This window comes from Apus apus, chromosome 13, assembly GCF_020740795.1.
Source record: "Apus apus isolate bApuApu2 chromosome 13, bApuApu2.pri.cur, whole genome shotgun sequence".
Lineage (NCBI taxonomy): Eukaryota > Metazoa > Chordata > Aves > Apodiformes > Apodidae > Apus > Apus apus.
In genome coordinates this window covers 14,503,705-14,517,088 of record NC_067294.1, presented here as the reverse complement: position 1 = coordinate 14,517,088, position 13,384 = coordinate 14,503,705, and the positions used below count along the sequence as shown (strand labels likewise).

General features: G+C 40.8%; 1 protein-coding gene across 2 annotated transcripts in view; it reads right to left on the bottom strand.

Moving 5' to 3' along the window:
- Window positions 1-13,384, bottom strand: part of TENM2 (teneurin transmembrane protein 2) — a 600,962-nt gene that overhangs the window by 40,018 nt on the left and 547,560 nt on the right. For both annotated transcript variants that reach the window (XM_051631239.1, XM_051631238.1), the window contains 2 exons: window positions 10,322-10,468; window positions 812-1,022 (listed from right to left, as the gene is read on the bottom strand). In XM_051631239.1, the coding sequence (XP_051487199.1) occupies window positions 812-1,022; window positions 10,322-10,468 (358 nt within the window). The remainder of the gene's footprint in view (window positions 1-811; window positions 1,023-10,321; window positions 10,469-13,384) is intronic.

Here is a 13,384-nt window from a genome sequence, read left to right as displayed (position 1 = left end):
TAACAAAATTCTGACTGCAAAAACCAGTTTTCTGTCCTGATCCAATCCAAAAGTCCAATCTTTTGGTGTTATCCCAAATGCATTTCTTTCTTCAGTTTTAATGTTGGCAACATGAATGTAATTAACATATTCATCAATTTATTAGCATCTTTCCATGGAGACACGTTTATATAATACTGATAAATAGTAACACCACTCTTCTTGTAAGCATACAATGGCATTAAATGTCAATTAATCACGTGCTGGCTTTTAGGTTAACTATAGATATATAATTAATAATCATAGGAAGAAAAGACATAAAAAAGGCAACCAAAAAGAAGATTAAACCTAGTCAGGTGCACTGATAATGCAAGTAAAATAGTAAGTAAAACAGTTTTATATAAGAAATAAATATAAAAAAACCCTAATTTCATATATCTTGAAAAAGAACTTGAAATGCTTTTCCATTATTGAAACTTGTGTTCATGGCACTAAATAAAAAGCGATCTCCTCCTACCTGGAAACTAGTTTGCATTTTCCCTGGTTCTACATTGCAGCCTTTATGAAATATCAGTCTCAGAAGCTTCTACTCAGTAAAAGGAACCTTCTAGGTGTTGCCAGTGTGTTAAAATGCTAATAAGCCTCCATGTTATCAAATAAAGGCCACAGTATAAATTGCAGCTGAGTGCCCTCCGTGGGAATGATGCCTGAGGTGCAAACACATGAAGCACCTGAAGCAGCAGCTCATGTTAAAAAATTAATCAAATCTCTGGGACAAATTTTCCCCTACCATGCAACTGCACAGATACAGCATTGTATTTATGGCTGCTACCTGCTGTTGAAGGGATTTTCTCCTGGGATGATATGAGTGCTGTCCTTGCCCACTAAGAGTTTGATCCGATCATAGAATGACTTCACAGCTGGAGAACCAGGATGGCTCTGCTGTATGATGTCCAGAGGATCTCGTGAGCCCCGGCACAGCAGGCTATTTTGACAAGTAGTCTGGAGGCAGCAGTCTGGGTCTAGGCAGTCAACCAAGCCATCTGAAAGGCAAGAATCATCAACATTCAGTGGGCTGCACACGGCTATCAAGCAATAATATCTAATGGACATCTTAATGCTCTGGGAAAAAATGTTAATGCTTACTCCTCATAACATCTCTATGCCATACAACTGGTAATTGAACCAATGATGCAATAAGGCTGAGACCTTCCTCAAGTACTCTGGTTAAATGCCATTACTGCTACAAGTAATTTAAACCAGTGATAGATGAGAACCAATCCTGAAGAAACCCATTAAGGGTTAAAATTAGGAAGAAGGAATAGCAGGAGTACAGGATTTTTTGTTAGTTTTGTGTGTTTTCTTTTTTTAAAAAAACTCCCCAACTGTTTGTTTTACAAAGTTCTTACCTTTCCTTGCTGGACTATAAAAGTTTTGGGAACTAGGCTGTTTAATTTCATTTGTTCCGTTTGGAGAGATTAAGGAAGGAGATTAGGTAAGTTATCATTACCTAAATCAAACATAAATTACACTGCACCCATTTTGCAAATTAATAGGGAAATGCTACTGTAGCCCCCACCTCCCATAAATACTTGAATTAGAACTTGTTCACATGCTTGGATAAGGAAGGATCAGTCTCAAGACTGGTGGGTTCAGTTGGGTTGTCCATCAAGAATGTTTCTGAAGAAAAATGTTGAAGAAAAATTAGAATTTGAACACCAGAAATGAAAATGGAATCCTCAATGGGAAGACAGGTCTGTGTACTTAGATAAATCACAACTGACTGTTTTTAGCACAGAGAGTAACAACTTCTAGTATCATCCTTTCCTATCATCACGTAACTGAAATATGTTCTTTCAATGGAGTTTGAATGTAATTCAGAAATTAACAACCATCTCCTTTAAAATATTATAGTCTCTAACAACTGAGAAACATTTATTCATCTACTCTGGCAGGAATCACCCAGTCAATCTGCAATCTGTAAACTTTCAGACTCCCCAGAGCACATGAATCTGACTTTGAACACCATGTGGCCTGGGCACAGACTGGGTATCATGCACAAGAGAGAACAATCGAGTAGGTTAGTTGACAAAAGTACTTTGGAGTAAGATCAGGACTTGTGTATTTTCAAGATTTTCAAATGCATAATGGACCAGCATTACCCTACAAAGTGGTCATTGGAAAAACAACAACAAAAGAAAAACCAATCCAAACCTATAAAAAGCTCTCTTATTTTACAATTAGCCTTATACTTCCAATGGATTGTGTCTGCCTGAAATGACTGTTTCTCATCTAAAACCCAAATTGCCAGGGTATGCTGACAGTGTTTCCTTCAGCCCTCTGAGGAGATTTTAGACAAACCACCCTGTTGCCACAGCTATACCTTGCTTTAGGTCAGTCCCCTATTCACATTCAGCACTCCATTCATCTTGAAATCTTTTCCGATGTGGCGGTAGGAATCTTCTTTTTTGCTACAGTCCATTTTCCACCCACTTTATATAATCACTGTAAGGACACCATTAGCTGCAGACTATAAGTGAAGGCAGTTTTCCTATTAAGCTCTGAGAACGTTTTGTCAGCATCCTGGGCTCGTTCTCAGTTTCTGACACCTCTGTAGCTATGAACTAACAACTGCCCACTGTTTAGTCTGCTCGCTTCTTTCATTCACAGTCGAGAGAATCCTATCAACACATTAGAAGTAACAGAAGCAAAACAGTCTATAAATTAGTGCCTTTGACAAATTTACATTTACCTGTTCAAGCTGCATCATATTTTTGCTATACCTGTTGTTAGAGGTGAGTGTATGTAATGTCTGTAAGGACCTCATTGTGCAGCAGCTGATGGGCTGCTGTGAAGGAACACTTCTGATGACACCATGAACTTTCCATTGGCATATCAATCTCTCAGCATCCTGTCAGTCATGCGAATCACATCTTTATGCTCACAAGCCCCCTTGGATATAGTCTGACATTGCAATCTTCAGTAAATTACCCTGTCACTGCCAATCTCACCGTTATCTCACAAACAATCAAGCAGGCAATCAAACCGCTCTGAATTACCAGTTCAGGACCTGGGAGGCTGGAAATGTCTCCATTCAGTGCCAGGGAGAAACCTGTGTATGGTTCTTTTCATGTAGGAAGGTTTTTAAGCAGTTACGTGAATTCAGATGCTTACAAGAATATTTAGAAAATACAGGCATATATTGTAAACATAAGCATACACATAATTTAATTGTTTGGAAGGTTATTACTCATAATATTTGGCTATATTCCCCTGTACTAATTTATTTCCAGATGGCAGGATTCGGGAGTTAGGATATTTTTTACCTTATGCCAACTGGTTGATCCAGCTTGTTGCAATGGCAGAGCTGAGGTCTGGGTCTGCCCAGCATACACAGCCAGAACCTGGGCACTGCTGGGTGGTGCCAAAGGCTTCTGCACCTCTGTGCTGTTTCCATTCAGAGTGGCATTGCTGCTGCCACTTTGCTGCTCTAAAATCTCTGACTATGTATGAAAGGGTATTGATTACTGTCAGAATAGATTTACTTTTAGTTCGTGTTTGCCTAATTTGCTATCCAGATATATTATCCCAGAAGGGCTGAGGCTAGCAGGGACCTCATCCAGTCCAACTCCCCTGCTCAAGCAAGGCTACCAAAAGCTAATTTTCCAGGACCATGTCAGACAGCTTTTGAATATCTCCAAGGATGGAGACTCCACAGCCTCTCTGGGCAACCTGCTCCAGTGCTCTGTCATCCTCCCAGCATACATTTGTGCCTGGGGTTGTTCCTCCCCAGGCACAGGACCTTGCCCTTCACGTGGTTCCTATCAGCCCATTTCTTCAGCCACACTGCATTATTACCAATGAGGTGAGGTAAAGGGTTACACAATCCTTTAGTTGCATTAGACTCAGTTGATTAAAAGAAGGGCTAGAAAAAATGTTCCTTCTGTAAGAGAAAATTCTGCCATAAGCACAAATTTTAATTAGAACTCAGTACTTTGTTTTTTAATATGTATTTCAGAGCTTGTCGTCTTCCAGACTTCCTCAGGCACTCTGAATTATTTATATGGTTAATTCAATGACAAAATCCTCACCATTAGCCTCACCAAGATATTGCTGCTTTCCATAGCATACACGTTGGAGTTCTGAGTGGCCTGTTAGCAGCTCTCCAAAACTCTGTATGCCAAAGAGACTGCTGAAGGAGTTAAGATGGTGCTGAACATCCTCCAGCAACTTGAGACCAAAAGAGTCCTGGCTTGGCCTTAATTAAGAAGAAAGACATAGGAAATTTGGTATCTGATTTAAACTGGCAGCTCCCTATTGCTGCTTGTGGTTCTTCTGAATTCCCGAATCTTTTCAGAAACAAATCAAGTGACACAGTGTTCCTCTTGAAGACTTCACTTCTCCTAATGGATACACACATTTCTTGACTTTCTCTGACCTGTTCCATAGGCTTTTGAGCAGACTGAACTATACGGCAAAAAGAAAATTTTAAAGTATTGCATGTAAGTATAGAATAATCTACTTGTGCATGCCAGATTTTAAGGTGGCCTTATTATTGTGTTCCTTTTGAGCATCATTACAAGGCCCAAAAAGCTCTCGGTAGAAATAGTAATATATTTTACTGCTGATGTATATAGAACCTCTCATCATCAGTTTTTCTTCACCTCTGAATGTATTTCTCGTCACGTCCTGGTGGATGCATGCCAAAATTGTGCTACAACCTTTCTTTGAGAAATGTACGCTTGAGCTATTGGTTGGGTTTTTGTGTTAACTCCTAAGCTTACATTATATTTAGTTTCCACTCTCCATCAAACACTTGCAGGTGTTGCTTCAGGTTCAATTCCTGATGCACTAGGATGAGTCAGCTTTGCCCAGATATCCAGCTGCGGGAGAGACTGCTTTCTGTGCCCAGCAGGGAGGGGACAATCATGTTTCCAAAGCAAGACTTCTGAGCACATGCTCAGCAGAGGGCATCCTTACACTTCACTAGCTGCAGGAGCTGGTGACTTTCAGAGGGTAATTCCTGGAAATACTTCTTTTTTCCAATAAACATTTCAGACTGATGATTAAAATGGAGGCGAGGAAGGGGGGAACAGCAGCTACTATGAACCCTGAGGGCAAAAGGGCCTTTGATCACTCTAAGGGCAAATTAGTTAATTTATCATGATCCGACTTTAATTATGTGTAGTATTAATATACCCAAGGTGAAAGAATTAGAGATGCTCTATCAGATTATCAAACGAGTAGCCCTTCTCTCTGCCAACACGGAAATATTTTAATTGAGCTCTAAAACTGCATGCAGAACTGCTTCCGCAGGCAGGCTATTCCACATCTCAGTATATCTTATTGCCAGGAAGTTTTATCTAGTATTTAACCCAAATTTTCACTTCTGTAGCTTGATCTAATTACTGTTAGCTAGATTGGCATACAGAATTCAAAATGAGTCCTCAGAAGTTCCTGGTGCTCACAAGAAAGGAAATACTAATGATATTCCAGTCCTGTTCCTCAATTAGCCAAATTGGAAAGCCTCTCTGTAAGGTGTCAGAATATCCAGTTCTACCACTAGCTTTTACAACAAACTGTGAGCATCAACAGGGTATTTTTTGGAACCATAAACTTAAACCCTGGCTGCCTTTCCTGAGGAAAAGCTAGATTTTAAATCCCAAATTGTGGTAACGTAGAAATAACCTGGCATCTCTGTAAACTGGGTGTGCCTCTGTATGTCCAAAAAAAGCTCCCTAATGAGGTTTACATTCCCATGGAATATAACATTGGCAGAGCAACAGCCCCACGTCCCTTGCCCTTTCAGGATGCCTGTGCTGCCCAGAGCTCTGGCAGTCGGGAAAACCCTCATCCCTGGGAGCACCAATTGGAAGAAACTACCACAGGTGCAGCTCCAGCTACAGTGCAGACACTGAGCATGTGGAGGTCCTTCAGAACCTGTGAATCCTGGTGGACTATCAATGCTCCAACTTCAATCCACACCTTGCTTAGAACAGAGCTGAGCTAGGGGGTACCAAGATGAACAAGAGCTTGAAAACCCTGTTTGTTCCATGCCAGTGCACACAGACACCTGCACAGCTTTGAAACCACAGCATCTGTACTCACTGCATCCCTTGCTTTTGCTTCTCCATGGGTTCTAAGAGCATGTTATTGTAGCAACATCCCCTGTGAGGAGCAGGGGAAGGATAAGCTGGCTAATGTGCATAAAGGCGATTAGAGGCTGACATGAAGTTTTAACAAAATCACACACCAGCACACTCATTAGCTCTTGTCAAACTCACAGAATGTCTAGTTTTGATACAGATTTTATACTCAAGCCTACGTGACTCACTCTGGCTCCTATCAACAATAGATTTCAACTACTCATTACATTTAATGCTCTAAAACTGACTATTGTACGGGCTCTGGGAAGGTATTTTCTGCGCCAAGAGTATTCTGGGTATTTATAGTGAGAACTTCATAAAATCTTTTGTCTGCTGAATTAGAGACCCCTGCTGAGGCAAGGCTTGTCGAGGCAAGCTAAATTACATAATTTGCCTTTGTGCTGTGAAATACTTGTATTATCTTAAATGTCACGAGCCTGATGTGGTATCAAGTCACAGGATTTGTAATTTTCTAAAAGTGAGTTTTTGCTAAATGTTTATTGCAGGAAGACACTTCTCTTTTCTATTTTCTTTCTGTCTAATTTCTGAGATGAGTTTTCAAAGACAACTCAAATAAACAGCCTTTCAGTCAGTCAAGTGCACTTTCCTGACAGTAAACTTCTCAAGAAATGTATTTTTCTCATGAATTGAATTCATACTGGAGCAGAAAGCTGGCTTTCTCCCATTCATTATCTTTAATGCAATATGCCAAACAGAATTACTGGCAACTGTACTTCTTGGTGGGGTTACAGCTATGTGGTAACGAACTGAAGGGCAAAATTTGCCTTCTGAGATATGCACAAGCCTCTTTGGAAAGCCAAGTGGAAAAAAATTAAAATGCATTTAAAAGAACATCCCACTTTGCATAACAGACAAAGAATTCTTCGTTCTATTTAGCTTAGCATTCTATACTGCTGTGGGTTGCTTCCTTTCCTTCCCCAGTTTCAGTCCAGATAATTACACTTTGAGGAGAAACGCAACCTGTGAAGTGATGTAAACTAATATTTTTTTAACCTATCTGCATCTGCCCTCGCCACCCTGATCAAATCTGAAACAAGCCAATTTAGCAAAATTTTGGCTACTTTCCTTTCTCTGAGATAACATCATTTCACTGTCTTGTCAATAAAATTATAAACACGAATAGAGTAAACTTGAAAGTATGCAAAAGGTGGGAGAGGAGGGAAGGAAGGAAAAGAAAAGCCTAGAAACAGTAACCCAAGTGAGTGATACAGGACTCCTGCCAAGGCTGCTTCTGCAGAGGCCAGAGTTATTAAATAACTCTCCCAAATAATGCTACAGAATTCAGGAGAAAGGACCTCAAAAATGAACTCCTGGTATCAACTGCATCCGACACCTAGTGAAACTGTTCTTTAGAAAAGGAACATGAAGTTTGCTGTGCATAACTTGGAAGCATTTTACTTGGAGACACTATGAAGTCTAAGGTTAAATCTAGTTAAATATACACAATTATATGAAGATGGTTTCAAGATAGTAAAAGCATTTTGCAATTTAAGAACAACTAAACTATTATAAAACAGTTATTGTAAAAAGATTGGTATAAAAAGCCCCTGTAGTGTTTTTCTTAAGCAGCATGTCAAAAGAAATAGGAACTTAAAAAGTAATATACCTTCTCCCAGTCCTCAAAATATAATTTCTAATTCCGTTATTTCTTAAAATAATCCCCAGTAAATTAAATGGGTTAGACATGTCAATTGGGGGGATTATACATTGTAATCACAAGTATAGGTCTTAAAATAAAGCTATTTCTAATCCCTCCAAAAGATGCTTAAGAACCAGTAGACTACTGAGGGGCTGATTAAGGAAAGGGATTAGATTTAGAAGCGGCCACAGTACGTAAATTATGTAATCCAAACATGTTTGGGAAAATAGAAGCATTTCCCATTTAACATTATGCTCAGGTTTGAGGTTTCTTGTGACTGACAGTTTGACAAACTGACAGGAAAGACAATGCCTCTGTCCTTACAGCTCATACTGGAAAGGACCCCATGCCATCTCACAGGAACTCAAAATACAATCAAGCAAATGGAGACAGGCAAAATCCCAAAGGCGTGGGAGACAGAGAGCACTGCAGGGCCCACAGCCCAAGGGGCTGAATCCAAGGGCTTGTCTGTTTGGTTTTTCAGGTAGACCTTGCAAAAATGTGGAGAAACAGCTAGGTGAGTTGTGTGGAACATCACCTAAGCTGCCCCGTAGAGTAATAAGGACAATGCCGTTATAGAGCAGTAATTGTTGTTGGATTAAAGCACTGAGGTAAAGGTCAGAAGACAAGAGATGTATTTCTGCCTTTATCATAAAATCCCCATGCAAAAGTGTTTGGGTCAAGTAGACTTTTCAGGTTGTCTGGACTTTGAAACTGGCATAGATTTTCAAACTATCTACACTCCCACAAGAAGCAATGAGCAACCTCCTTGGTAGCCTCCAGAAAAAAAACAACTTCAACCTGCAAGTGTTGAGAACATCCAAAGAGCCCTTCCCTTAATCTTTCTGTCTTTCAGCTAGACCAAACAGTTTGCTTTCCAGTGTGACTGTGGTGAACCAGGAACTCTGCATGGTAATGCTGATTAGTGTTATATATTTGTTGTATGGCATATTTATTCTAGGTATTCTTTGACTCTGATGAACTACTATTTGCCTTCCATTAACTAATTTTTAGAATTCAGCAGTCTTCACCTGCTATCAACAGCTGAATAGTCCCACTGGTCATTTTTTTCTCTTTGTCAATCTGTTTTACAAGTGCAGAATATTGTCTTGGATAAGTAAACATCTTATTCTAGTATTTCTAACAATGCTTTCCAAACTCATGTCTAGTTTTGAGGAAAACCTGATCATACATTCCTGTTCAAATTCTCCCTCAAAGCCTGTAAGAACTGCAACCTTAGCAGTTCACCTTTTGGTTTCTTACATTTCACCTTAACACCAGCTTAGTGGCCTTTGTTGTATAGTTAAACGCAAGCAAAGATCATTTGGCAGTTAGATTCTGTTCCTTACAATTCAGTGACAGCTATGAAGCAAGTTCCAGTTTTCCAAAATTGAATCAGCTCCAGCTCTTCTAAAATATTTCTGTAAGCACTGATCACATGTGAAATCAGGGAACTAACAGAGGATTTACAGATTAAAACTACTGGATGATATTCAGATGTGTTTAATATCATGTATTCCAAACCAAATACACCTGTTCATCAGTTTGGGATTTATGAACGATTTCTACACCCTGAAATTTTATATAAAATCAAAGCAGTCATCTCAATGACAATTTTACCCTAGAAGCAGCCATTCAAAGAAGCCAAATGTTTCTTTGAAGTTTTAGGAAACACACAAGAAGAAAAACATTCATTAATCAGTAAACAACAGATGTGCTCTTTAGATCAATTATTGGCCAAAGAAATGTGAAGGAGTATCAAAAGCTGTGTCTGAGATTTGACTTTAAATGAAGAACAGAAGTAAATGAGAAACAATCTACGTGACTTACTAAAGATGTTGTAATGAAAAGTGTAAGAAGGCTACTTCAAATGAAAAAGAAGATGGATTAAGCAATCTTAGGTGGCACAGCTTCTCAGAACTGCTTTCAGGCCAGCATAGCCCAATACACCATGGAAGGCTCGAAGCACAGAACACCAATTCTGTATTTAATAGGGATATACCTGATAAAGAAGAAGGAAAATTGAACTGGGATCTCAGAGCCTTACCGTATCTGACTGTTCAGCAGACCCCACTCAGCCCTTTAAAGCCTGACACACAAACTGGGGGATATGACAGCAAGCTACAAGCACCTCCAGGAGAGCATGACCCAGCCTCTAGCACAGAGCAGAAAACCCACTGCCCAATACCCTGCTCGACAGGCCACCAGGCTGGTACAGGCAGGCACAGTGAAATGTTTTGCAACTGACATGTGCCAAGAGCCCACTGGACAGAGTGCTGCTCTGCTGGGCTCTCCCACCATGGTGTCAATGGGCTGGGGTGGCCTGAGGCTGCCTGGTGCTCCCCAGGCCAGCAAGGTGGGTCCTCAAGTCTCTGCACAGGGACACAGCTTGCCCAGACTCACTTGCTTCAAAAGGAACCTAACACCATCACCTGACAAGGACAGCCAAAGTCCTTCTGATGGAAAAAGACTCATGAAGAAAGCGTGTATAACCCTGTGTTCAACAGGGACAGGGAATGGAAAGACTTTTGCTCACCTCCCTCATTATCCTTGTTATCAGCACAGGCGGTTTCCATGGCAACGTTGCATCCCGGCCCCCTCCAGCCGCTCTGGCAGACGCACTGCCAGCTGTTCTGGCCCAGCGTGCACCTCCCGTTGCCACTGCACAGATCAGGGCAGCCATCTGGTTGAAGAAATGGAGAAGGTAAGTAGAGGACACACTCATCCATGCTGCCATTCAGGCACCTGACAATATTACTGTGCAGACAAAAAGGCTCATTCCTGCTGGTGGGACAAACACTCTCCTGGCCCAGAGCCATAACCCTGGGGTGGAGAAGGAAGGTAAAGAAAGGGGATGCCTCAGAGAAATGGGGATTTAACTCAAGCCAAAAGAGGAGGAGTCCTACCATCAGTCATAATATGTTTTAAGAAACCTGTAAAGGTTCCGATCTTGAGTTCAAGGCAGTAGATAAAAGTAACAGTCTGCTGGCAGAAGATCACAGCCTCATTTTTCCCTACTGTATGTGTGTATACACTTAGATGAAGGAGAACATCTTCTGCAACAAGCATGTCAGTGTTCAGAGTGCCTTTCACAATCCTCCAGAGCTTCTCTAAGCACAAAGTCTAAACAAATAGTTTTGAAAATAGCTTCCTTCTTTAACAGTCACTTGAAATGACTAGGCCTACCTACATCATGATGGGACATTTCATGCTTTCTGAAAGATACATTAGAAGAGATATCCTACAAGTTGTATGCTTTGAATTGACAGAGAGTATGACCTGACTTACTATAAAGCAAGAGCTGAATTAGGAACAAAAATGTTAATTTCCTAAGGTGCTTATGTGTTCTGCCCATAGGTGATAGAATAATTCAACTGTTTTTCTGAAACTAAATGAGTCTCAGGAGGCATTACTGTATCTTACTGAGTATTTATTATGAAAAAGGGTAAGAAAGCTAAATTCAATCCTGTAAGGTGGCTGAACCTTTGGCATGTACAAGCCAGTCCATCAGCATCCAATCCACACAAATGTGTATATTTGTGGGGGTGAAAGACAGTTCTGCAGCAGGCCTCTCATAGCACCTTTTCATCAGTCTGAGCAGGAGAAGGCTGTGTTGCCATATGGGCACAGTAGATGTTGGATCTCAGACACACACAAGCTCTCTCATGTGGGTTGGAAATACAGTCTAAACCTGTCATCTCCACAACCACCAGAGAACATGGAATAAGTAATCTCAATGGTCTTAGTCTTGAGCAGAAAATTTCATCCCAGCTCACAAAGATTCATGGTCTCTGATTTTCCACTCTACCAGCAGTGACAGGTCACTCTTGGCATCTCTCTCTCTCTCAGGTCTCATCGACTGGCTGGGTTAGTCCTTTGCATTTGTTGCAATGACCCCCAAGCTGTGTCAATTAAGTACTCCACTCCCTTCCCCAGGCACTTTAAGAGCCCCAAGGAACTAATAGGCACCTTACCAGAGTGTGGATATTATTTTCACCAGCTGTGGGAGAGGAAGGCAGCAGTGCAAAGTATCCTGAAAGCAAATAAGTACATTTTCTTTGTCTGAGCAGCACCACTTCAGACGTGCAGCACTGCAGAAGGTCTCAGATGACAGTATGTTGCCCCTGTGCCCCCTGGCTTCTGCAGGTGCCCAGGAAGAGGCTGTCAGGCTAGACCAGCTTTCAGAGCAGTGGGGAGAGGCTGAACAGCCTCCCAGAAATCACTCATCTAGACTGCCTGCCTGTTTCTACAGACCTCCTCAGAAAGCCACAGCTCTGAATTTGTCTCTCTCTCCACTCCTCCCAGCTCCTCTGCTTTAGCCAGGCCGTGTCAGAGACATTCCTCTGCCCCCACACTGGTTCTCACACTGCTGCAGGAGTTCCCCTTGCAGGAAAGCAGCTGCCTTGTGTCCCTCCCACTCACACAACTGGTATCACAATACACAGGCATTCCTTTTTACTTTCACTCAGTGGGTTGTTACCTGATACAGTCATAGTGATTAACTAAACAGTAATATGACTAAATGCATTATTTTTTTTTATATAATCCTGAAAGTTTCCTTTATTTTTATTTTTAAATGAATGCTGAGCCTGTGGAAGGTGTTACACTGAGACCTCAGAGACCTCAGCTGTATAACAGGAAAGATTCTTTATAGGTAACAGCAACCAAATTTTCTGTGCCCTGTCCTACCAAGGTGCCTGAACCTGCATATTTTCTTTCTAGCACTAGCACAGCAGCTTGATCTCCACCAAAGCCCTGTGGAGTAAGACACCAGACCTTAGGGAACAGAGCCAAGACCATTCAGTTACTTTACACAGAAAGCTACCAGCAGATAGAAACAAGCCCTAGAAGTTTTACTTCAATGCTATTGTATATTTTAAAAATACAGTGCCACTTTCATGTTAAGAGAAGGCTATTCTGGCATTACATTTGGCATTACAGCACAGGTAATACATTTTCAAGGCATTTTTTCTTATCTCTTTCATTTCTCAGGTTTCTTGTATGACCAAAATGATAATGTTTGCAGGGAGGCATCGTACTCTAGGACAAATTATTTATTTTGAATGAAAAACAAATAGTAATTGTGAATATACACACATGGTTGGCTTTATACTGAGGCCCTGAAGAGAATTAAATCACTGAAACAGCTTGCTTTGCAGCACATGAGCAAGATGAAAACATGAACAGTAGGGAGCTAGCAAAATCTCTGAAAAGTTTTATGTGCAGCTGGGGATTAATGGACATGACTTTGCTTTTAGCTTAAAGAGAGAATCAAGCATCACTGTTATAGACATGATGTTGCTAGGAAACACCCTGTTACCTCTATAGAGTGTATTTAACTGTGGCCTTCCAAAGAAAGACTTTGTGTTTCAATAACATAAATATCAGAGGGAAGGGAAAAGACCCAGTAGCACACCACAAAAAGATCCAAGTGCTTTGACAATGATATCTTCCTGAAAAGATCTATTAAATTAATGATGTATTGATTTTCAAAACAGTCTTAAATAATGGACAACTAGTTAGTCATTTTGCATGGTTATGTTTTCATGTGTGTGTCTGCACATCTGCACCTCTGTTTATGGCTGTCTTGCTTCAAGCA